The 25,159-nt window shown below is 42.1% G+C and overlaps 1 protein-coding gene across 1 annotated transcript in view; it reads right to left on the bottom strand.

Moving 5' to 3' along the window:
* Window positions 1-25,159, bottom strand: part of NECTIN1 (nectin cell adhesion molecule 1) — a 484,094-nt gene that overhangs the window by 104,752 nt on the left and 354,183 nt on the right. Inside the window, exon 7 of the mRNA XM_078682171.1 lies at window positions 21,021-21,111. Within this exon, the coding sequence (XP_078538297.1) occupies window positions 21,021-21,111 (91 nt within the window). The remainder of the gene's footprint in view (window positions 1-21,020; window positions 21,112-25,159) is intronic.

Raw genomic sequence — 25,159 nt, 5'->3', positions numbered from 1 at the left:
CGCAACGGAGCTTTGTGAAGCGAAGCTGATTGGTTCTCCGGCGTCTGTAAACATTCCAAACAGTCCGTAGCGGCCGCCATCTTGCCTCTCGGTAGGATCGAGAGACAAGAGGAGGCCAAAGCGAAGGGGCAAATGACCATAAGGGGGCATAGTAGATCCTCCCTGACCTCTTAGGTTTGATGTACCATTTTGCCAAGTTTTGTGTAATTCCGTTCAGCCATTCAGGCTGTAGACGTATCTAAATGTCAATAATCGAACGGCTGAATGGATTTGCACGAAACTTGGCAAAATATTAGGGACTGGTAGCCCGATGTGCCTTTGCTAGGTCTCAATATATGTGCTCCAGTGGATTTTGAGAAATTAACGTTCAAAAAAAGATATATATCTGTAACAGCGCTCCGCTTCGCTTTCTTTTCGCGTTACGGAGCTTTGCGAAGCTGATTGGTTCTCCGGCGTCTGTCAACATTCCAAACAGTCCGTAGCGGCCGCCATCTTGTCTCTCGGTAGGATCGAGAGACAAGAGGAGGCCAAAGCGAAGGGGCAAATGACCATAAGGGGGCATAGTAGATCCTTCCTGACCTCTTAGGTTTGATGTACCATTTTGCCAAGTTTGGTGTAATTCTGTTCAGCCATTCAGGCTGTAGACGTATGTAAATGTCCTATGGAAAATTGCATGGGGAAAACACATTTGAAAGTGTTGAAATTTAGAACCAATTAAAATGTTACTTTGGTTTTGTATTTGTGTGTGATGAAAGTTAATTGGTTATGTATATATCTCAAATGAGAGGAAACCACAGCCATTTTGTGATACTACTGTCTGAGGTACATTTGTGAGGAATTTTTGGTGGTGAATTTCTGGTGTTTGATTTACACAGTACTAACACTTCTCCTACTTTTAAAAAGGTGAGTTGTTAATTTGTAAGGGGAACTATGTTGTACACTTGAAGATAATTTGAAAAATGTTTTCTGTTATTTATTTGCAGTCCTTCTGTTATACTAAATACTTGATAAAGTTAGTTTTATATTATGTATTACTAAAAACGATAAATGAAAGTGATTATTTTTTTCTGCAATTTACAGCAAGCAATTTCAAAATAAAATGGCTCACAATGAAGAGACCGTGGCAATTTCTTTTGAATTGTCCACTACATTGATTGAAATTGAGAGCACCAATAATGAAATATTGTCACAAGGAGGAGATGACTTGAATGATTCCACTACATTGATTGAAATTGACAGCACCAATAATAAAATATTGTCACAAGGAGGAGATGACTTGAATGATTCCACTACATTGATTGAAATTGAGAGCACCAATAATGAAATATTGTCACGAGGAGATGACTTGAATGATTCCACTACATTGATTGAAATTGACAGCACCAATAATGAAATATTGTCACAAGGAGGAGATGACTTGAATGATTCCACTACATTGATTGAAATTGACAGCACCAATAATGAAATATTGTCACAAGGAGGAGATGACTTGAATGATTTTTTTGATCAATCTGTTGATGGCGAATTTATCGAATGTTTGGAGACCATAGAGTTACAAGAATCATCATTGCAGACTTTTAATGAGGAGATTCCAGATGAGATGATTGAAGAGGAAATTGCTGATGAGGACATGTTACTAGTTCTTTCAAATTTAGAAAATTCTGAAGAATAAATTTATATTTAGAAATCAAAAATTGTTTGAGACATTATTCATTTTTATTTTTAATTTATGAGGTTGTAACGAAGTGATTGTAGTATAAAATGAGACTTATAGTATAGAGTGCAACATTTTTATGTTACATGGTAAGTTTACTCATATTTACTTCCCTTCTCCCACTATATTATCTCCAATGTGTATTTGACATCTCTTCTTCATCTCCGGCCTCCTTTCTCTCACTGTGTGTCTCTGATGCATCTTATCGCTGCTATTTTGTGTAATTACAGAAGAGAGTAAAATAAAATAGTTCGGAACGTGAAAAGGGGGCAAAGTAGAGTACCCCTCACCCCCTAGGCCTTCTCAGGCGGTCCCAAAAGGATCAGTTTCTGCTTTCCTGAGAGATTATGGTATGAGTTCCATATACCACAATAATTTGCATTACAACATGCAAGATATATATCTCCTATTACCAACTTTTGGAGATATTCGCGCTAAGCGCGAATATCTCCAAAAAGTAACACCTGCCCTGAGCAGTTCTTAGCCATGTTATCCAATGGGAGGTGGATAACATGGCTAAGAGCATTAGCTCGGTAATGCATGAATATCGCTGACTTTTTAGCGATATTCATGCATTGCGGCCGTTTTTTATCGCATTTGCGATAAACCTTGATAATAGCAAGGTTTATCTTCGATAATTTCTGACGATGCTTAGCGGTAAAAAATTCGTTGGTAAGCATCGTTAGCGATAAATATCGCTTAACTTTGGTAATATGCACCAACGTCTGTTAACGTTCGATTCGAAGGAAATGAGGAAGTGTTGAAAAACATTGTTTGCGCCATCTTGCCTTTTTTGAAATGCCACACTTTTGTCGTGCACGGCAGCCATTTTAGATGCCTTGACCAGACCCACTCTCTGCACGCTGTCGATTCGTAGCATGGCTCCCCACCCTCGCAAGCATCTTCCCCAGGCACTGGTCACCCCCGCTCTCTGTCTTATGCATGGGCAATAAACCTCCCCCCATCTGCGCTGCTCTTCCCTGAGAATCACACTCTGTGCCCGCCCGACACCTCCCTTTCGCCCTATTCACTACCGCACCCTCTGACACTCCTCTTCCTCTGTGTCCGATTGTCCAGGCTATCAGCTAGCCCTGCAGATGTAGTTTATGGCTCCAGCTGTAAAGAATCACCCCTCTTCAAAGGAGTTATAGTAGATCAAGGCCCACACCCGATGAGATCCGTCACACCACACGTGTTCCTACTATCTGAAAACCATCCTGTATTGTGATTGGGGAGGGGACCGAGCCTGAAGCGGAAGATTCCAGGAATGACTCTTTGTACATCAAAGTTTTTACAATTATGTGTCACATTAAAAATATATAGCACTCCAACAAAGTAGTAGGAATATAAAACTTTAATAACATATAAATATATACAACAAAACAAAAACAGTAAAAACATTTAAACAACGAAGAGACCGTGGCAATTTCTTTTGAATTCCTGATGAGGACATGTTACTAGTTCTTTCAAATTATGAAAATTCAGAAGATGTTGCCTGGGGGTGGGTCGTCAGTAGCAGTCTGTTGTGCGAATAGTTCCAAGGCAGCAGAACGCGCTGAAATCTAGATGGCACAAAAGTGATGTCTAGTAAGTTGCCGCCCAGCAAATAACGGCGTGGGGCGCCGCGGGGGTGAGTGAGTCCAGTAGGCACCACAGCTATTCTTACCGGCATTGCAGAATTACTGCTGGGGACAATGCCTGTGCTGTAGCAGGGTCACAGCAGAAACAAAAAGGATTCTGTTGAAGATGTTGTTGGTTTTCAATTTGAAAACAGTTCTGGTGTCAACTGCTATGGTAATGTAGTGGTTATTGTTTTGTTTTCTCTAGAAAATGTAAAAGAGGGGGAGGCAGTCCAAAGTTCCGTTAAAAGGGCAAAGGAAAGGATCGGTGGTTTGAACTATCACTCAAAAAGGGGAGGGGGTGCAACAATTTTTCCTACCGGGTCACACTGTGCTTTCACCGGAACTGAGGTCTGCAGGATTCTAGTAATTCAAAGTGAGGCTGGCGCCAGCATGGGAGCGCCGACGTCCCGCGGATACAGTTTCGTCACTCCACGGGCGATCATGGCAGTCATTCCCCATCGGGGGTCGGAGACTCCCGCGGCTCCTCTAGAATCTTCAAGGTTGTGGAGGACTACGGTGGTGGAGTCAACCAGTGACCGGGCCATTTCTTCATGCTGGGCCCGCTCTTGCCAGGTCGATCGCCATTTTGAGAGTTCGGCAGCTACCGGCGATCGCGGGGTCACATGAGCGGACGGGCTCCACCCTGCCGGGCGAGACGTTGCAGCATCGCCACAGTGGACGAACCCTTTTCGGGGCGCCTGGAGCGCTGAGGGTGCAGCTGGGAAGCCTTCACCTGAGGAGGCGGGAGAGGCCTGTTCGCACCATCTCTCCCTCCCAGTGCGCCCCACGGCGCCCCGCTTGACATTTGTTATGGCCGGTGGCGATGAGGTCGGGGGGGGGGGTCGGAGGCATGTGCAAGACATCCCCCCCAGTGTTGTCAAAGCCATTTTTGAAGAAAGAAGTGGTGCCTGGCGTGTTGCCGCTGCTATTACGAAGGAGAAAAGAAAAAATGTCCCGTCCGTCTTTGGGCCGGGCTTCCGGTGGATGTCGGCCGGACGCCCCTGGCTCTGGCCCCATGAACGGGTTCCTTGGTTTATCGGCTGCAGCCGGATCCCGTCGGCCTCGGCCCCCCGACCGCTGGTGGCCGGACCGGAAGAGCATGTGGCGGGACTACCTGAAACTCTCAAGGGCCACCGCGGCCGGACTGGGAGAGAGAGGGGAGTGTCGAGGAGACATTCCCCCCCCCTGCAACTCTTCAGCGTTGTAAAGGCAATCCCCTGGCCGGGTCCCGCTGGCCTCGGCCTCTCCTCCGGCTACACCCTACGTTAGGATCTCCTGGCCGAGGCGTGGCAGCAGGACCCGCCTTATATGGGCTGCTCCCGGCTGGGCGTAGCCGCAACCCTGCCCCACCTTGGAAGTTTCCAGAGTGGGGGCGGATGTTCTACTGACTTGCATTTTCCCTAGTCTATCGATTTTTTTGGCGTGGCAGGCGGTGGGAGAGCGAGGGGTGATTTGGTTTCTCTTACTGTTTTTCTGGTCTCTCACCACTGGCATATTTCTAACGTTTTCTTGTTTCTAGGACATTAATAGGTTTTATCATTACGTTATGTTATCGTTTCTTTGTTCGTTGTTTAATAAAAGTTCATGTTCATCAGTGGCCTACTGATTTTCGTTTTCCTATTCTTTTCTTTCCAGGTTGTTTCATGCTAAAGTTTCTGTTAACAGGATACAGTGATCACTTCGTTATTATTGCATATGTCCTTTTCACTAGGGGTGCTCTCTGGTCGGGCCAGATGACGTATCTCTAGTAAATGGTCCGGGTGAAACAGGTGCATCAATCAGTGGGGAGTAGATAGGCATGACAGATTACAACGGGGGAGAAAGGTCCGCATTACGTACCCTTTCACTATTTGCAAAGATTTTCCTACGTATATTTGCAAACCGGGAATACCTCCAAAAAGAACCAATTCCCAAACAGTCAATGTTTGGGGAAACAATCAATCAATGAGGAACGAAATAGGCACGACGTGTTAAAGGTTTGCGTTACCTACCCTTCACTATCTGCAAAGGGAGAGAGAATATTCCTATTCTTCCTCGTTTGCAGGCAGAGAAGATTCTTAAGAGAACCAACTTCGAACAATTCAATGCTCGATTCAAACAATCAACAAGGGGTACTGAGAACACAAATGAACGCCGCTTATGTACATACACATTGGTATTATCAACAGGTTGTTCCTAATGTTTCTATTTTAGGGAGGTCAAAAAGAGATCCCATTAGTGGCCTACTGATTTTGCTCGATTCCTTTTGTTTTTTTACACGATTTTTCGCTATCTGCAAAGACTAAACAGAGTATTGCGACTCTGTGCTTGTTTGTAAATAGAGAATGAACCAAAGAGAACAATCAAATGGAGAGAGAAGCAGGCACGACGGATTACAACGGGGGCAAAGGCCTGCGTTAACTACCCTTCACTATCTGCAAAGAGAGAGTACTCCTAATAGAAATGAGGGGTGGGGGGCAGCATTCAAAGCAGATCAGTGTGCATAAACACGAAAATGTTTTTACTTACCACGTACTTGACATTCGACAGCTTATGATATTTGTTATTAATAAACCATTGAAATTCACTGAAAAAACCATAGGTTATAGACCATATATAGTTAGGAATTAGCATTTACAAAACCTTGAAAATTCACTGAAAAAACCATAGGTTATAGACCATATATAGTTAGGAATTAGCATTTAAAAAACCTTATTTTACTCACACAAAACCATTGAAATTCCATATATAGTTAGTTGCACTAACTATATATCGCGCACCCGCAATCCACTGCTGATCATGTCACATATTACATCATTCATGACATGGTCAGTGACATCACTGATGACATCACTGATGACATCTCAAATGACATCACTGATGACATCTCATTTGACATCATTCTTGTGCTAATACGATAAACCTCTTCAGACTCTAATATAACCTTAGATACACTCAGTGTATACAGACACTCACACACTGCCACTCATCCATGGAGTTACTCACACACCCAGTCAGTCATGCAAAGAAACAATCTCACCTCCATTTCTTCAACTATACAGTTATACACACCTTACTTATTGAAACATATACTAACACATATTTACTCTCTTATACAATCCCTGATACAAGTTCACAATGATCGATACAACCACTCACTCATTCAGTGGCTCTCATGCACAGTTATTTATATATGCCAACTCTCACATGTACTGTGTTTTACATATGTACTTACTATGACATGTAGCATTGAGATATCCATTCACTCATCAATACACTCATGCACACAGTCAACTGCCCATGTAGCTGTTTCCACATGCACTCTTGAACTCATACACCTAGTGAATAAACTGCTCACACATCTATGCACAGAGTCACACACCTTCCAGCCACCCCCACACAAACTCAATCTCCCATAGAAATACTTGGGCAACCAATTAATAACACATATAGCCTCTCGTATAGCTAATGATCAACACATGCAGCAGTTTACATCACAACAGACATAATGATGCACAAATTAAGACAGTTTAGTCACTAACCCATGCATTCAGTGAGACACATTTAATCACTCACTCATACAGTCAGTCACGCACCTACTAAATCCTTCATCCAGACACTTATACATCCACTCATTCTTCAATATGTAAGACATATTTTAACTTTACAGAAACATACAGTCACTGGATGTTGTCATCAGTGATGTCATCAGTGATGTCATTTGAGATGTCATCAGTGATGTCATCAGTGATGTCACTGACCATGTCATGAATGATGTAATATGTGACATGATCAGCAGTGGATTGCGGGTGCGCGATATATAGTTAGTGCAACTACCTATATATGGAATTTCAATGGTTTTGTGTGAGTAAAATAAGGTTTTTTAAAGTTTCTGTTAACAGGATACAGTGATCACTTCGTTATTATTGCATATGTCCTTTTCACTAGGGGTGCTCTCTGGTCGGGCCAGATGACGTATCTCTAGTAAATGGTCCGGGTGAAACAGGTGCATCAATCAGTGGGGAGTAGATAGGCATGACAGATTACAACGGGGGAGAAAGGTCCGCATTACGTACCCTTTCACTATTTGCAAAGATTTTCCTACGTATATTTGCAAACCGGGAATACCTCCAAAAAGAACCAATTCCCAAACAGTCAATGTTTGGGGAAACAATCAATCAATGAGGAACGAAATAGGCACGACGTGTTAAAGGTTTGCGTTACCTACCCTTCACTATCTGCAAAGGGAGAGAGAATATTCCTATTCTTCCTCGTTTGCAGGCAGAGAAGATTCTTAAGAGAACCAACTTCGAACAATTCAATGCTCGATTCAAACAATCAACAAGGGGTACTGAGAACACAAATGAACGCCGCTTATGTACATACACATTGGTATTATCAACAGGTTGTTCCTAATGTTTCTATTTTAGGGAGGTCAAAAAGAGATCCCATTAGTGGCCTACTGATTTTGCTCGATTCCTTTTGTTTTTTTACACGATTTTTCGTCTGTATTTATCTGTATTTATTTTTTGGCCATTTTTTCTGTATTTATCCACATTTATTTTTGCCACACGCAAACGACGACGCTACAGCTAGTATTTTTCCACATTTATTTAACTTGAAAACACAGCTAAAATAAAATTCCTTTCTACACTTTGCATGTGTTAGTATCACAGTATTAATTGATCCAAATTTCGAGTGCCATGCTACATACATTAGCTGCATTTTTCATAGTAATTTTTTTTTTAATGTTTCCTTACCAGTGCTATTGTAGCCATAGTTCATTCAGGGCCCCTGCTCCCTTTAATCTGCTTGTAATTGGATTAAAAATAATCTCAAACAGCCCGAAGCACACTGAGCAAGTGCTAAAATCTACAGAGCTCTGTTTGAATCCCGGCTCAGCAGACTCAGGCTTTCATCCTTCCGAGTGCAATAAAATGAGTAGGATATAGTTGGGCGTTAGTGGCAATAGTTATTTGTAGCTCTGCGAAGCTGCAAACCTGAAACAGGTAGCGCTATATAAATGAATACATTGTCACATTACACTGTGTGCAGGAAAACGCATCTCTGTAGCTTGTGTTTGCCGTGTATTTGAAGCTTTGCAAGGGGTGGAAAGGAGAACGCCTCACTCTCTGTGTCTCGATCCAGCCCAGCGGGACCTTTCTTCACGGGGAGGAAACACCTGGCATTCCCCGAACAGACTGGGCCTTTTCTGCCTTTCATGACATCGAGTTCAGGATGGGAGGGCGAGGCGGGAATCCTCAGCTCTAGTGTAACAGCTCCTGGCAACCCCCGCACCAGCGCCTGGTGGCAGAGGCAGGCACAATGGGATGGTGTCCGCTTTCTCAAGGCCCCTGCATTGTTCCGCGTTTATCAGACCACCTGGGGAGCTTAGCTGTGATAAGCCCCAGGAGTTAAAAAGTTATTGGGACCAGATCGCACTTCGCACATCTTTGAAAATCCACGGGATTCAAACGCCCCTCCCCACCCTTGCACAGGCTGTGGACAGCCCATTGTCATTCTGACTGCAGATGATTACCACATTTAGAATGACAATGGGCCGCCGCCTGCCTTTAACATAACGTGCACTGCAAGTGTCTTTAAGGCGAGTGACACGCTTGGCGCCAGTAGATTGTAGCAGGAGTTTAAAGTGCGCCCGAGGTGTGCTTCCTCACTGCTGATTAGCACCAGAAGGTGACCTCATCCATACACAGTTTTACTAGTATTTTTCCGTTTGTACATATAAATACAGATGATGGAAAAATAGTTTCCGTCTGTATTTATGTGTATAAATCCGTAAAAACGGAAAACCGGGAGCCCTATCTATAACCTATGGTTTTTTCAGTGAATATATATATATATATATATATTTTCTTTCACTGAAGTAAACAAAGGTTAAAGTAATGTTATAGTTATCTCAAGTAAATACAACTTGTGCCACAAGGTAGACCCCCCACAAGCATGTTTCTCATCAATAATTTAATTGCAAATGCTGCAGTCTTATTATCAATGATGTCTTAGAAGATGTCATGAGTGATGCAATATGTTGAATAATTAGTAGTTGTTAAACCTAGCATCTTTCCCCCGTCTTTTGCCTCTGACCTTCTGTTTTAATTGTGGGCTGTATTTTGTTTTTGCTGGTTTTAGGACTTTGGGCACTTTACCACTGTCGACCTTTGCTAAAGTGTAAGTGCTCCCTGTAGAAATTGTCTAAATTGTATTGGTGATTGGTTTATCCATGATTGGCATATTTGACTTACCAGTAAGTCCCTACCAAAGTGGACCAGGTGTGCCTAGGGCCTGTACATCAAATGCTACTAGTGGACCTGCAGCACTGATTGTGCCTGCACCAAAGCGTGGTTCCTCCTTGATGCATCAAACATGGCCTTTATCGCAGACCCCAGCTTGCTGTCGTAATGTGTCAGAAGACTCACCACTGCATGAGTCTCGAGCACCACATCCCGACGTCTGTGATGCCCTCTCTGACTCAGATGCAGCACCTGCTTTGCCACTGTGGAATTAATGCAGCGCCTGACTCACTGCTGTTGAATCGATGCCGCGCATCTGGATTTTTGATGCATCGCCCCGGGGTGCCAATTCTTCATCGACACTGCACCGCAGTAAGGAACCGAGGACATGTGTACGGAAACCGATGCATCACCTCCCTGCCAGTAGGAACAGAGACATCACCTTCCCTGTCAGTAAGGAACCAACACATCACCTACCCTGCTTAGCAGTAAGGAACCAATGCCTCACCTCCCATGTAGCAGTAAGGAACCTAAGCATCGCCTCCCCTGCATAGTAATGAACTAGCGCATCATTTGCTTTTCTGGCACCTCGCCTCCCCTGCATCTTTCCTCATCTTTGATTTTTGATGCACCTAAGGTACTTTGTCTTAAACAAGCGCATTCTTTGATTTCTATGGACTAAACTTGCTCAATCATTTAAAAGTCATATTTTGACTTGTGTATGTTGGATTTTTATTGTTTTGGTCTTGTTCTATTCAGATAAATATTGGCTATTTTTGTTAATGGGTGTGGACTCCTTTCGTAGTATTTTCACTGTGTTACAGTGTATACAAATAATTTACACATTGCCTGTGAGATAAGCCTGACTAATCATGCCAAGCTACTAAGGGGGTGTGCAGGGGTTATCTTAGCTGGGTGATTCCCTTACCCTTACTTGAGTGAGGGTCCCTTCCCTCTGTCTTATTTTTAGATTTTTATTAGGACTCAGGACTCAGTCCCAAGTACTAAAATGGCTGCCACCACTACCTAGTTGATGTGGGGCTAGCCAATCATATCTCAGCTTGAGATCAGTTGCGTCCGCGAATCCTACGCAGCATGATATATATATATATATATATATATATATATATATATATATATATATATATATATATATTTATTTATTTATATAAATATATAATATATATATATATATATATATATATATATATATATATATATATATATATACATTTTTTTTACCTTAATTTCTCCAAAAATAATTAACATATTCTTACCAAAACACAAAAAAGCTCTGGTTCTGGACCAAGATCTAGCTTTCTGCCAAATTTGGTGTAAATCTATTCAGTGGTTTGTGCTGTTGCTATGTCAAATGTTTCTACTGAACAATGAATTGGGAAAAATGCATTTTGGGACCCCCCACTTTCTCTCGGCCCCTGCGTGATGGATCACCCGAAAACGCTCCATGCGCAAACTAGTCAAAAAGTAGCACTCTTTTGGAAAGTGATGTGGAGATTTGTCAAATGGCGTGAAAGTTCTTAGCAACACAAAGGGACATGTCCTATGGAAACACAATCCTAACTATAACTACCCAGTTGCAACAGATTTTGCCTATAACTTTGGTGCCGTTTGACAAATCTTGATGAAACTTTATATAAAAAGCAACCTCAGCTCCTTACTGGAAAGTTTTGGGGTGATCCGTCAAAAGAGGGCTGAGAAAAAAGGGCAGGGTCCCAAATAGGTGTCTTCCCCATGCAATTTCCCATAGGAAAATTCGACACAGCCAAAATGGAAGAACAGAATTACACCAAATTTGGCAGAAAGCTAGAGCTATCCCCAAAAAGAATGCTTTTGGTAACATACAGCAAATCTATTCAGCATTTTAAATAAATGAAGATTTAAAAAAATCAAGGTATATCTAGGGCCGCAGGGAATCCGCTAATCCAACAGATTAAAATATAAAATCTGATTGGAAGTCATAACATCAACAAAGATGTTGTGGCAGCCATTTTACGACACCTCTGGCTTTTGGGCTGGTCACTCTGATAACCCCCCCCCCCACCCAGGAGGGAGGGTTTTGAGGGAGGGCAATAGTTAAATCAAAGCCCCTTGGTGTATGCCAGGAACGTGGGGGGTCGACGCAATGTTAGATTTATGGGGTGGGGATGTGTGGCTCCCCCTTGTTGAGCCATTTCAAGGCCTTGGGGACCCATCTACTGGGACTTCAATGGGGAGGGGGCCCGTGCTTGCCCTCTCTGATCCTTCTTAACGCACACAGACCCATTCCCTAGGGACAATGTCAATTTATTTGGGGAGGGGTGGCATGTCATCCCTCTCCTAAGCCTTCTGAGGTCCCGGGACCCCATTCTCCTGGGTCGATATATTATTATGGGAAGGAGAGTGTATGGCCCTCTGGGCAACTCTTTTGAAGGACCTGGAAACAACATCCCATAGGGCTGATATTTTTTGGGGGAGGCGTATGAGGTCCCCCACCCTGAGCCAAAGTATAGCCCCAGTGACCCCATTCCCCCAGGGATGATTTCAATTGTTTGGGGAGACCCCATGGCTCTAACTATGTCTCCGACCTCCAGCGGGAACAGCAATGCTCCGACCAAGAGGGGGCAAATATTCCCTTTTGTTCCCTGCCCGTAAATGCGGGCAGGGAATAATATTTGCTCCTCTTGTAGAAGCAGAGCAAAAATCTGCTAAAACAGGGTGGCAGCAGAGTTGTTGGAAGCTCCCACCACCACAAAGGATGGGGGTTGACTAGGGAGCTGGCAGTGGTCTTCTGGATCCTGGAGCTCCCCCTGCAGCCCCCAAAACATTTCTGAGATGTGGGTTCCCGGGTGGGACGGGGCACCTACAAAAATTGTGTGCAACTTCGCTGGCACCACACAATTGATTTATGTCCTTTCTAGGTGACCCCATCAGTTTTATCAGTAGCCCAATGTGTGATCCCTTCTAAAATTAATTTCCAGCGACTCCACTGGTCTTTTCGGGGGCTTCAAAATCCTTAAAATGACACTGGGAAAAGAGAGATAAAGTAAGAAATAGAGATAGGCAGAGAGAAGGAGAGGTTGATATGTAGAAATGGACAGAGCTTAGATAGAGGGGGAAAGTTTACTTTCACAGGGGGCTACTTGAAAGGTTGTGGCCCTGGGCAATTGCCCAAGAGTCCTGATCTGAAATGGTGTTTGATGCTGGGAGGAGGGGTGGAATCAAGGACCTTCTCAAACTGGGAATGGGCAATTACTTAAGGGGGCATGGTGAAGGGAAGGGACAGAGGATGAGATGGTGTGCGGATTATGATAAGAGGGTGACACTTGCTGTGCTCACCAGCAATCCACCCACCACCACCTACATCTCCTTACTGCAGTAGGAATGGTATCCTTACTATTGCAAAGCACTACTAAAGATACTTTTTTTAACGTAACAAGCGTAACACTTTGCAACATTTTTTAAAAATTGGAAAGTTGCCAGTTGTTTGACTTTGGAAATTTCCATGGTGACAGCTCCTCCGCGAAGGAGGAGGCGCATCGCCCCACTGCTTTTTAGCAGTGAAGTTAAGGAATAATAAAATGATAATAAAATTAAATGATAATAACGCAAGTTGTCCTTTTCTGATGTCCAACAGTTGGGACTGCTCTCACGACAGGAGCAGGGGAAGTGGTGAGCACACTGTAAATGCGTGCAAATATCTCTTCGGCCGTCTCGGGCCGGCCAAACATTTGTGCGCACTTTGCATGTCTTCATGCAGGCTGTATTACAGCCTGCATGGAGAACATGCCCAGGCTCCCAGTCTGTGTCTGAGTGCCGAACCACGGCACTCAGACCAATAACAACGCTACATTGCACCGTTGTGATTACCTGATTGGGAGCCTGGGTGTGCTTCCTCTTGTGGCCAGAGCGAGGTACTAAGGAGAGATGTGGCGAGGAAGCAACAAGAAGGTAAGTTATTTACATTTTTTGCTTTTTTTTACACCCGCTTCCCCTGTGTCACCCCCCCATTCCCGATCCATCCCGACCGCCACTAGATTTGCACATAAGTAGTCAGAAGCTGGTGCACTCTTATGTGAAATAGGGCTGCTCCTTCATATGTAGGTTTCAGACCCTTAGCTTACCCCTTAGTAGAGATGTTGTGCATGGCTCACAAGGAGTGCACTGAGTAAAATAAGCAATTTTCACAAGCATAAATGAATTTGAAGAATTCAGCCATACACAAGTACCAACATTTTTCAACCTGCACAAGCATTTTATTTATGCAGGAAGAAAAAAGATTTTGTAGAGAGAAATCGCTATTTTTGTAGACACACTGGATTAGGCTTAAGCAGTTAAACTGCTTATTGGCGTTTTTGGGTTACAATAGCCATGCTCCTTCCTTCCTTTTACTCTGTTTAAAATATATTTTTTAATCTGCATCTTTATATGCAGACTAAATTATTTAAAAAATCAAATGTGTAGCAGCTATATATGTCTATTAAAATATGTACGGGCTCCTAGCAGATGTTCTCAGTATGTGGCTTTTTAAAGACTGATCCATATAATTATGTTTTAGGTTGTAAACAACTGCTTTAAGGGACCAATTTTCTCGGCGGTATGCGCATTTTCAGTGGCAGGTCAGATACGGCCCTGGGGCTGTGATAGTTGCAATAATAATAATAATAGCAATCAGGAAGGAGATGACAGTAATAATGTTAGTAATATAGAGATTTTAAAGGTATTTCTCACAGAGAGATGATGAACCCCGTATTATGTCTAAAATTGGTGTCACTGGCACTGATTTTCCATTACACAGTAATTGTCTGTGTGTGTGGAGGTTGGGCTATATATGTTATTTGCATATTGACAATGCGTATATATTGGTTTTCAGCAAGTCGAATGGTAAACCTTAGAGCATCATCAAAGGTTCTAGATTCAAAACAATACAAGGAACAAAATTAAATATCATTGGCGTGAGTTGTACTGAGTGAAAATTCGCTAAGCCCTCAAATTTGGAATTTCATATTTTTGTTTTTTTAGAAAAAAAGGCTTCCGAGCTTCACAAAATTCAAAACTTATAAGTCTATACTTTAAAAAAGGAGGCAGTTTCAGCAGGTCTTTGCAGCAGTGGAAAACAGTACCCACTGCTGCAATGACCAGCTAGTAGACTCCTAAGATTGAAAGTTGTCTCCTGTTTCGTGTTCTTGATCTGGTCAACCTCTGGGTAGAGAATCACTCCCATCAACTGCTCAACTTACTCCCTTTTCTTCCCTGTCTGCGTTCCTCTCTCCACACCATCACCTTTGGGGAGAGGGGTTGCAGAGACTTGCCTCAGCCTTTCCTGGCACAGAACACATAATGAGCAAAGAACTCCAGTGTGTAGACTGGTTGAGTGGATCTCGCTGCTCATCACATGAAGATGTATGTATTTGGGAAACTGGATCACTGAAAAAAACAGTTTTTTGAGCTACACTAAACCCCAGATTTGAGTGATTTTGCCTCAGAGTTGTGTCACTTTTATATCTCAGCACTGGCACAAAATAATTTTTGATATTTACTAAGTCATGCAGATCCACTTTGTGTGCCTTTGCGTGGTTTACCAAATACAAATTAACGTGACCTGGCCCATAACACTGCCTTACATTACTTTGTTCAGGTAGATGTTAGATGGGAAGGGCATAGGTGTTCCCATGCATCCACCAATGTGTTTTAAAAGAAACCCAGATTTACAAAGACTGGTAAACCTGCATTTGTACCAAAATGGTGTACTTACCCTTTGGTGCAGGGTATCCCTTTCTCCATAATTTTTTTTGCATGTAACGCAGGCACCCGTGCACCATTGTGCAAGGGAGCCTACATTGGCGGTAGGTAACCTCAATTAGATATGGTACTTTTCAGCTCTTTCCCGTTCACGCAACGCAGTGCAGTGCAGTGCAGCGCAGCACAGCAGCTTTGAATAAATATACCTCTTAAGCCTTTCATCCACCCACCGTCTTTTGCTGAAACATGCCTATTTACTTCATCAGCATAGACACAATTCCTTTAATTGTTTGGCAGTGGTATAGATTGGAATGCCCTTTAGCATCATCATTGGAAACGGTATACATTATGGGATGATATTTTTGAAAGCCATATTCAGGATACACAATATTTATGCCATGCCTGGCGATATTTCTGTGTATGATACTCTGACATAAATCCGTCAGAATTTAACACTGCCCTCTTCCTCCAATGTCTGCTGCTGTTACTTCCTGTCTGTGTATGCCAATAACACTCCTCTGTGGCCCTTAACCTTCTCACACCTTTGCATTGATCGATCTTTGAATTTCCAATGAATGAAGGGTAAAAGTCTGAAACTATTGAACATGTTGCAACCTTTACAGCAAATTAGAAATGCATTATGCTGAGTAAATTAAACACAAATACAAAATCAATAACTATATACCCTCTCAGGCCCCTTGAATGCATCTACTGTTCCACTTCATTCTCAAACCATAGCACAAGATTAACAAATACCTCATGTAATATCATAACATAGTGTAATAGAATAGAATAGAGTTAAGCAAGAAATGTCTTTGTCTTTCAGAGATCACCATGGAATATTCTGTGTGATGAGTCAACACGATTTAATCAAGCTGATCACATCCCTGGTTTGCTTCCAGAGTTAAAATCAAAACATGCTGTCAAGAATATATTTATATTTTGGGTAACACCTTCTGTTCAAAATATGATGTGTGACAGAAATGAGAAGTCGACTTTAAGAAAGAATCTCTTATAAGGCGCTGAATCCAAAAAAAGAGCCTCGTTACTTACACTCCAATGCACATGCGTAGGAGGCAGCATTAAATGCAGCCTTTATCTACAGCAGATGTTTTATTATGATGCCTGAAATGTTATCCGTGCAATATTTTTAACCCTTCTAACAGATGCCAAATATGACCAGCTGTAGCGTAGCAACTACTCAGCAAGTTCATCAACTGTGCCATCTATCAGAAAAATGCACGCCAAAGGGATGCAAAGAAGCATTAGACATTGGAAGATTTCAGAGGGGGCTAAGCATTATGGGCATTCTTGGACAATTAAAAAATGAACCGCAACACATTCGGCTGTCATTGATTTTTGAAAACCGCCTGGTTAAAATGAGTCTCATTATTACGGGTAATTTGTTTTGAAATTGTTAATCTTTCTTTCTGACTAGCTTCTGCAAAATCATTAATTCAACCTCCATTGTAGAGAAGAGGTTTTGCTAGCTCCTAGAGTGTCCGACCCCACCTTGAAGGTATTCTGCAATTTAAATGCTTTTAATTCGTTCAGACCAGAGGTCTTTTATTGAATCCTGTCATCCAGCAAGCTCTCCATGTTGGTGAGAGTTTATGGCAGTCTTGGGGGAGGAGCTTGGAAGAGAGTGATGTCAGCCAGTTTTGAATTGCTCAACCTAGATTGCTGGGTTGTGAGACATAGAAGAGGTACGTTGATCGAACATGGCGGCAGGGACAGGCATTTCCAAACTCCATTGACTTTTGTTTTGCACTTTGCTGCCTTTTCAATACGATCTGGTTAATTTTAGGTCACTCAACAATAGTATGCTACCAGCACGCTTGTTAATGTGTTCTCAAACTTAAGCTTAAGGCAGTGCACCACAATCAATGCAATTGACCATATTTTGTATGGAAATAAATGGTAGAATTGTATTGCATTGTAATTGCATATATAATTGCTGCTAAGCCCAGTGAAACAGACGGAGGTCTTAACGGGTCTAACTGTATACACAGACACCATATTTGTCAACCAAATTCTGAGTTCCAAAAAGCATTGCTCAAAACATTTCTGACAATGTACCCATTAAAATGATAGCAAGAGTTGTGTGACTTCTTATAATGAGGACTAGGACTTTATGTACAAAGATAACCATTGTAGAGGATGACAAAATCAACACCCTCACTTAGGGGCTGATTTATATTTTGGAGGTAAGCATGCTCATTGCAACAGCGACATAGTATCCTCACTGAGAACATAATGGTCCGTCCGCCCGATTTAGATGCGGGCAGACCATAGGTTTGGCTACGGCAGTGACTACGCTGCCACTGCTCTCCCACTTCCCGTCAGAGTAATGGCTGTCAGAGAATGGCCAATCAAGATATTCGGAAAATTAGCCATGTTTTTTACTGTGGTTCACCACAAGGCGAACTCTGGCGGACAGGGACAGTAAAATGCTACTAATGTTCCCCTGGCTATGGAAGATGATTCCCACGACAAGGGGAGCATTACATTTTTTATTTTCAAAATGGAAATCCTGTTTAAGGATTTTCTTTTTAAAAATAAACAATGAAAACTCTTTGGTGACCAAACAGTGAAATACATTGGCAGTAACCGCCGTGACGGCAGTTCCTGACAATGCCTTATAAGTGACCGCCTGCCAAGCAGTAATTTAGAAATGTGGCGGGCAGTCTCTATGACACTTTCTCCACCTTCCTTCGTAACTTCTCCATCACCCTGGCGGGACATTGGGCGTCCACCAACTTATAAATGCGGACCTTAGTTTCACACTATGGCACCCCATAAAACACAGACCGCCTAGTATAGTTTCATGCTGGGAGAAGGTAAGTTTGCACAGAAAGACTTTGCAAATAGGGTAAAGACCACATATACCAGCATTTCAACCTTACAGCAATCACGGTTTGTGAGTATTTACAAATCTACCTTAAGCTGACTGCAGATCCCTCCTTCACAGTGACAGACTTGGTTTCTACTGAATACATGCCTAAATATTGTTTTATATACTACCATTTACTGGATGCACAATTTGCAATCTCTGTCACAATCTCACACAAGCAAACTGTCACTACCCAGTGTAGTGAGGTGGTTCCAAAATAGGGGTGTCCAAAATAGTCCGAGGAGGGTCAGGTTCCATGCTAGATTTCCAGATACATTCTCAAAAATGTATCTAAATGGAAATATTTTTTATAGTCAGGTGTTAGATTGAACCTCTGGAACTCTTGGACAATCAGTGGACATTCTATTTGTACAATCTGCCCCCATATGTTCAAACCCTCTTGAAGATTTGCACGAGCTTGTTAATACAGTATGCAGATTTCAGATGGCTCCCAATTACTGCCAGGCTTAATATACACAGGGGTTTTGCACACTAACCCCTGAGATGCAACAAACACTGATTTGTGGAATAATTGTGGAGACTGAGGGAAGCTCCTTCCAGCACTAGAGAAATTTACAAATGACGGCATAAGGGAACTGAGTGTGGAAGTGAAATCTGCGGCACACACCACTTTCACCGGAAGAAAAACAATTGTAAAATGAAATAACTGCCACAATCTCTGTCAATTCCTGGAATTGTATTTGTACCCAGATACAAAGTGGCTTAATATACACAGGGGTTTTGCACACTAACCCCTGAGATGCAACAAACACTGATTTGTGGAATAATTGTGGAGACTGAGGGAAGCTCCTTCCAGCACCAGAGAAATTTACAAATGACGGCATAAGGGAACTGAGTGTGGAAGTGAAATCTGCGGCACACACCACTTTCACCGGAAGAAAAACAATTGTAAAATGAAATAACTGCCACAATCTCTGTCAATTCCTGGAATTGTATTTGTACCCAGAGACAAAGTGGCTGCTACACTGTATGTCACTTACGGTACTATTAAAAAAACATAATAATAAATAAAACAAAAACACAATTTGCAGCAAAAACGGAAGGTGTGAGTTAGTAAAATTATCCATGCATGTACATATGGCACTTTATCTAGTACAACTTCATATCTCCTGATTTTTTTCCATACGCGTATCATGTTAAAATCTGGAGGTATATTTTCTGCAGTGAGGCCTCTGGTACAAAATGGGGGGCTAGTGTAGGAACATTTCCAACTGCAAGTTAAAAACCACACACAGTTATGTGTAGTGATAAATAGCAAAGCCAGAACAGAACAGGTGTATTTGTGCAGTGAGATACAATCCAACAAGGAAGCATGTCAGAGAGATAAAACAACATGGCCTGGGTGAGTGCACATTTTCTCATGTTCTCAATACTTTTAATAGGTGCGCCAAGAGTTGCTGTCTGCTTCTATACTCTCAATAATGCAGCAAATGCATTTCTCTACTACATTGCTTTGCTTTAAATTCATCAGAATATTAGCTCTCAGTCAGTTTTGTTAATTTTTTAAGTCTTTGTAACGTTTAGTTTTCAAAAGTTTGAAATAATATTTTTGGGTAATTATAGCATTAGTGAGAAGACAAAGCATTGATGGTTTGGTTTTAAGTTACTGAAGTCATGGTACCTAGCAAAAATTAGGGCTGGACCCTAACTTATTGCATCACGCTTATCCTATGCTAAAACACTCACATCAAGATAACATTAACCACAGTGTGCAAGGACATTTTGGAGATGCTGGAAACTTTTTAGACTTTTCAGGCGGTGTCAATGTCCCTGAAATCCACTTTTCCTGCTTTAGTTACTGCAGGTAGAACTGCTTTAAGAGGCACTAAATACAGCAAACAATGGTATGTGCAAGGAAACCTTTCAAGTCTCTCTCAAATAATCTCAGGGGGTTTGAATTTATTTTGCCTTTTGCTAGGCTGTGATATCTCAAGCCCAAATCTAAAGTGTGTAAATATATATCTTTGACCAAATCTCAGCATCTCTTCTCAGCTTTAGCATTTACTCCGTTTGAGCTTAATCCATGCGGATCGCTGTCGCAGGCAGTATACACCTAGAAATATAAGTAGGAAGGTCCCTGAACCACCAGGGCTGACAAGAAGATCCTCTGATCTACAGGGACCCCAGGAGGCACAGGCCCAAAAGAATTGCAAACGTTTGAACCAGCGGAGGTGACAAGATCCCCCTCCAAACGTTACGGAGATGGAAAAAAGGACAGCAGTGAGTTTGAAGGGTGGAAGGGGAACAGAAGGAACATAAAGTGGCATAAAGGGATCCAGAGTCAGAGTCGGATTGACCTTTAGGGCAGTCAGGCAGTGCCCAATGGGATGGTCTCAAAAGTCTGTGCGTGAGCCATTTTATGGGCTGCTGTGGGCCTGTTTTATCATCTGCTGGGCCGGTTATAAGTGTTGATTTCCCTGAAATTATTGCCTGCATCAAGCACAAATACACACACTCTTCCATACCTTGCAGCACTCTTATACAGTGTGTTTTTACAAGTTCAAAACTACCCCAATTTGCAAACCTTGGACACTTTTTAGATATCTCTTTCACTATATGAGGGCCACTTTTATTTTGGTCTCCGGGCCTATTTTATGTCCCAGTTCGTAGCAAGAGGGGCCCAGAGCATATAGCAAGGGGCCATACGGGAGCAGCAGGGATCATGAATAAAACAAGTTGGCCAGGTATGGAGGGAAGGGCATAGAGATGGTAAGGAGAAGCGAGAAGGGCGGCAGCCCAACGAGATGCGGAAAGACAACACAATTCTAAACATTATGGACTGAATGAGCGGCATTCAAGAGTACCTGTATATCTTCAGCAGTTAAATTACTCTTCATCTCCGGTTTCTTCTTTGGAGGAGGAGGAGCTGGCTTGTGAGATGGAGGCAGGTCAATCCTTTCAAGAAAGAAACAGAAATGTTTGTTTCAGAGACATGATCAGTGCATCCCAGTTAGAAAACGTCTAACGGAAACCTATCCGGGATAAGGATCTCAACACTCCTTTGTCCATCCAAAGGGCAGCAACAGAAAGCTGGAATACTTGGGCCTCCTGCAGAAACAAGACTCCATCACAAACACGCCTACAATATTGATGCTGTGAAAGTAAGGTCAAGGCAGAAAGACTAACCACGTGACTGGCCTTATTGTTCAAGACCAAACACCGACCAAGCCCAAAAAATGTTGAAGATCTTAGAAAGCACTGAAAAGCTCTCGTCCAACGAGAACCATCCTGTCTGAGACATAATTCCGCTCTATGTTGGAATGAACAGAAATGGATCAGAATGACATCATTTAAATATGACAACCCAACCATACTGGACAGAGAAAATCCCACAGCTTAAACCGAAACAAAGGTGAAGAGTACAGAAGGACTGCCAATCAAACATGATCCCTGCTCACAAGGACATTCTGCACTTTTATATGCTTGGAAGATTTGTTCCTTAAAAGGGAACCCCTGGCAGAGACAATAGAGGAGAAAAAGAAAAAAGAAAACAAGAAAAAAGAGGAAGAAGTAAACAACGAATTAAATAGGGGAAAATGCACAATCAGAAGAACAGACAATGAAGAAAAAGAAGAATAAGACGACTCAGAATACAAAGCAGAAGAAGATGAGGCATATGAAGAAAGAATGAAGAAGAGAAGAAAGAAATTAATAGTATGTAGAAAGAGAAGAAGAAGAGCAAGGAGAAGAAGAAAGGAGAGGAAGTACAGGTGACGGCAAATAAGGAGGAAAATATTAAGGAGATGATCAAGTTGCAAAAGAAGATGATTACAAAGATAAGGGAAAAAACAATAAGTATAACAATAGGAGGGTGAGAAACACAGCAAGAAATAATAATAAGATAAAAAAGGAAAAAAGAAAGAGAGCAAAAAGATAGACTAATAAGAAGGCAAAAAGGGGAGAGGGAAGCAGGAGAACAAGAAGGAGGAGATGAATAAAGAAATGAAAAAGAAGGGAAGGAAGTAGAAAATACATATAAGATGAAGAACAAGGAAGACCAGGTGGGGTCAAAGATAAATAAAGAACTGGAGGTGAAGAAGACTTAGAAGAGGAAGAAGAGGAGAAAGAAGAAGAGAGAGTGGGAGGAGAAAGAAGACGAGGAAGAAGATGAAAAGGAGGAGGAAAAGGAGGAGAAGAAGAAAAAGAGGAATAAAGAGAAAAGGAAAAAGAAGGAAGAGCAGAAGGAGAGGAAAAAGACAAAAAAGCAAAGAAAAGATGAATAAGAAGGGATATCGGAGAGACAATAAAAAAAGGAGGCACAGGAGGGGATGAAGAAGGAAAGTAAGAAAAAGAAATGAAGGAGGAAGAGAGAAAAATAACGATCTAGAATTGAATAAATGAAAACCCCTTTTATGAATGTGAGGGTCGCACTGTGAATAACACCCCTTATAATATCTGCTTATGCACGTGTGTTCGACAAACTACTTAAAATTGGAATGTGCAGGCTTGCATGTGCACACTTTGATCTTTTAGAAAAAAGAAAGAATTTGCATTCCTTGTACTTCTGCAATTAATGTCTCTCATTAAGAATTTACAAAGCTTCAGCAAAAAGTCCATTACCTGCACCGGGGGAATGAAGTGATCCCAAACACAATTTCCGAGCCGGGTCAGAATTTTTAACTGGGAATGAAACCATTAACAATACATTTGAACTTCGCTTTCTTCCCAGTGTGACAGCGGTAGAAAGAGTTAAAGAGAGGCAAAGGCCGGGGTTGAGAAAAGGAGTGCTCTGGAGAGACCCAAGAAGGGTGAAAAAATGGGAGAAGTCAGGCACAGACCAAGCGAAATAGAGATGAAGGCAAAGATTGAGGGAGTGACAGAGAATGAATAATGACAGGTAAAGAGAGACATTGACAGGGATACAGAAAGAACAGTCTAATAGATAAAGGAAGCAAAGAGAGATCTAGAGACTGAGCGAAACAAGGGCAGACAGAAGAAGGGGTTGAGAAGAGACATTCAGAATAACTAGAAGAAATATACTGGGGTGAAAATAGACAGAGGAACAGCACGATTGAGAGGGACAGAAAGAAATCAAGAAGCACAGAGGGAAAGAGAAGTGTGTGTGTGTGTCTATATATATATATATATATATATATATTTTTTTTTTTTCCTCCTGTTCCAACTTCCTAATGAGAATCGGATACCAACACAAAGGTACGACACTCCAGTGATTTTTCTTGCACATTTATTTATGTCGCTGTAACGCGTTGCGGTATATATATATATATATGTGTATATATATATATATATATATATATATATATATATATATATATATATATATATATATATATATATATATATATATATATATATATATATATATATATATATGTATATATATAACACCATGTGCTTGGACTATGAGTGCAACAATATAAACCGAAATTTGTTTGGCAAGTTTTGAAAATATTGCATATATTGAACCCCACATAGACCATGGTTATGAGTTTGGTGGAATTCCGTGTGTAAATTCCCAGTTGCAGAGAGTACAGTCACTGGCTACTATAGCTGATGGAAGTCCACCTATAACGAGATAGACCCCTTGAAATGTGGAATAACTGTGCAGAAATGAAATTACCACACCAAATGTTATGATGTTCGCTATTCAGAGAGATGTAATTCTCCTTTTCGCACCTGCTGCGAGCAGGTGGTAAATGGGAGCTGTGGTTTCCATGCTGGGAAGTAGAGGGAAGGATGCGGGGAGGCAAAGCGGGATGAAAGAATAGTTCTGGCAGGCTAGGACAGTGCACGCTTCTCCTTTGCTGTAGAAAACGCTACTGTTGCACCCAAAGCCGTAGGCAATTTTATCAATTGTAATTTCTGGCCAGTAAAATCAAGTCTGGTGTTCCCACACTGTGGAAAACCGGTAGCTGGAAGATCAGACCATTCGTGATCAGGTGGAGTGGTATCCCAAACAGGAATTCTGATCTGCCCGACTCATAATCAAGTCCATAGTGGTAGAGTGAGCTTGTGACGTGCAAGAGCTGTGTTAGGGATAAAAGGTTAGGTCGAGTTGAACCCGGATGCAAGCTGTTGAGCCCCTGCCCATCCTTTCTCATTCTCTCTGTCCTTGTCACTCTGAGTGCTCATCAGAAGAGCAGCCTGAGCAGTTCATGCTGCAGTGTTTGTAAATATGTATAAAGGAAAGGTGTGGGAGAAATGAAGGGTTCCTAATTCAAATGCCTCAAACACCACACACATAAACCCAAAGCCAAAAACTCCCTCTGTCCAGTACCGGTTCCATTCCCAGAGACCTATTCCTGCCTTCAGCTTTCATGGTCACACATCTGTGGCCAATGAGTTTGGCTTCTTCGTCCGTTCACTCCTAGGAGTTATAGATTCAGGTGCCTGAGAACTACCGCTAACAGTGCCACTCTCTCTGTTACCTAATTTAAAATAATTGTGTGTTTTAACCCACTACGTGATCCTATTGGCCAAAGAAAGTGACTGCTGGGTTTAGAAACGTTGCTACATTGATGTGGTCTTTGCATACAATCCAACTGCCAATACTAGCCAAAAAAACTGCTGTGTCCTGTCCTCGTTATGTTTGCAAGTCCTTACCTCTTTAACAAGCAAAGGCTGTCTCTAAGAGTCATCCCTTAAGGTGGTCCATGGCCACCCTCTTTTCAAGTCACCTACACAATTCACAGGCCTCGTGGAGGCGTCTCCAAGATTCTGTAAAGATGTGTCGCCAATAAACTAGAAGTAAACACCACCAAGTGCACACCACCAATAGTCACCAAGTTGACTTCTAATCTGTGTTCCTTTCGGGGACCACCAAATCCTCCATCCTTGAAATTTTGGGCGACCCCTTTCACCTTTTCAACAGATGAAATGTCTGCCTCCTGTTCCACCTGTTTCAGCAGCCTTTGACACCATAGATTATGAAATCCTTAGCGACATAATGGGTATTGAAGAGGTGGATGCAATAAAGAATCTT

The sequence above is a fragment of the Lissotriton helveticus genome, chromosome 3_1, assembly GCF_964261635.1.
Source record: "Lissotriton helveticus chromosome 3_1, aLisHel1.1, whole genome shotgun sequence".
NCBI classification, from domain to species: Eukaryota; Metazoa; Chordata; class Amphibia; order Caudata; family Salamandridae; genus Lissotriton; species Lissotriton helveticus.
The sequence above is the reverse complement of the archived record's forward strand: the minus strand, read 5'-3'. Positions and strand labels throughout refer to the sequence as shown.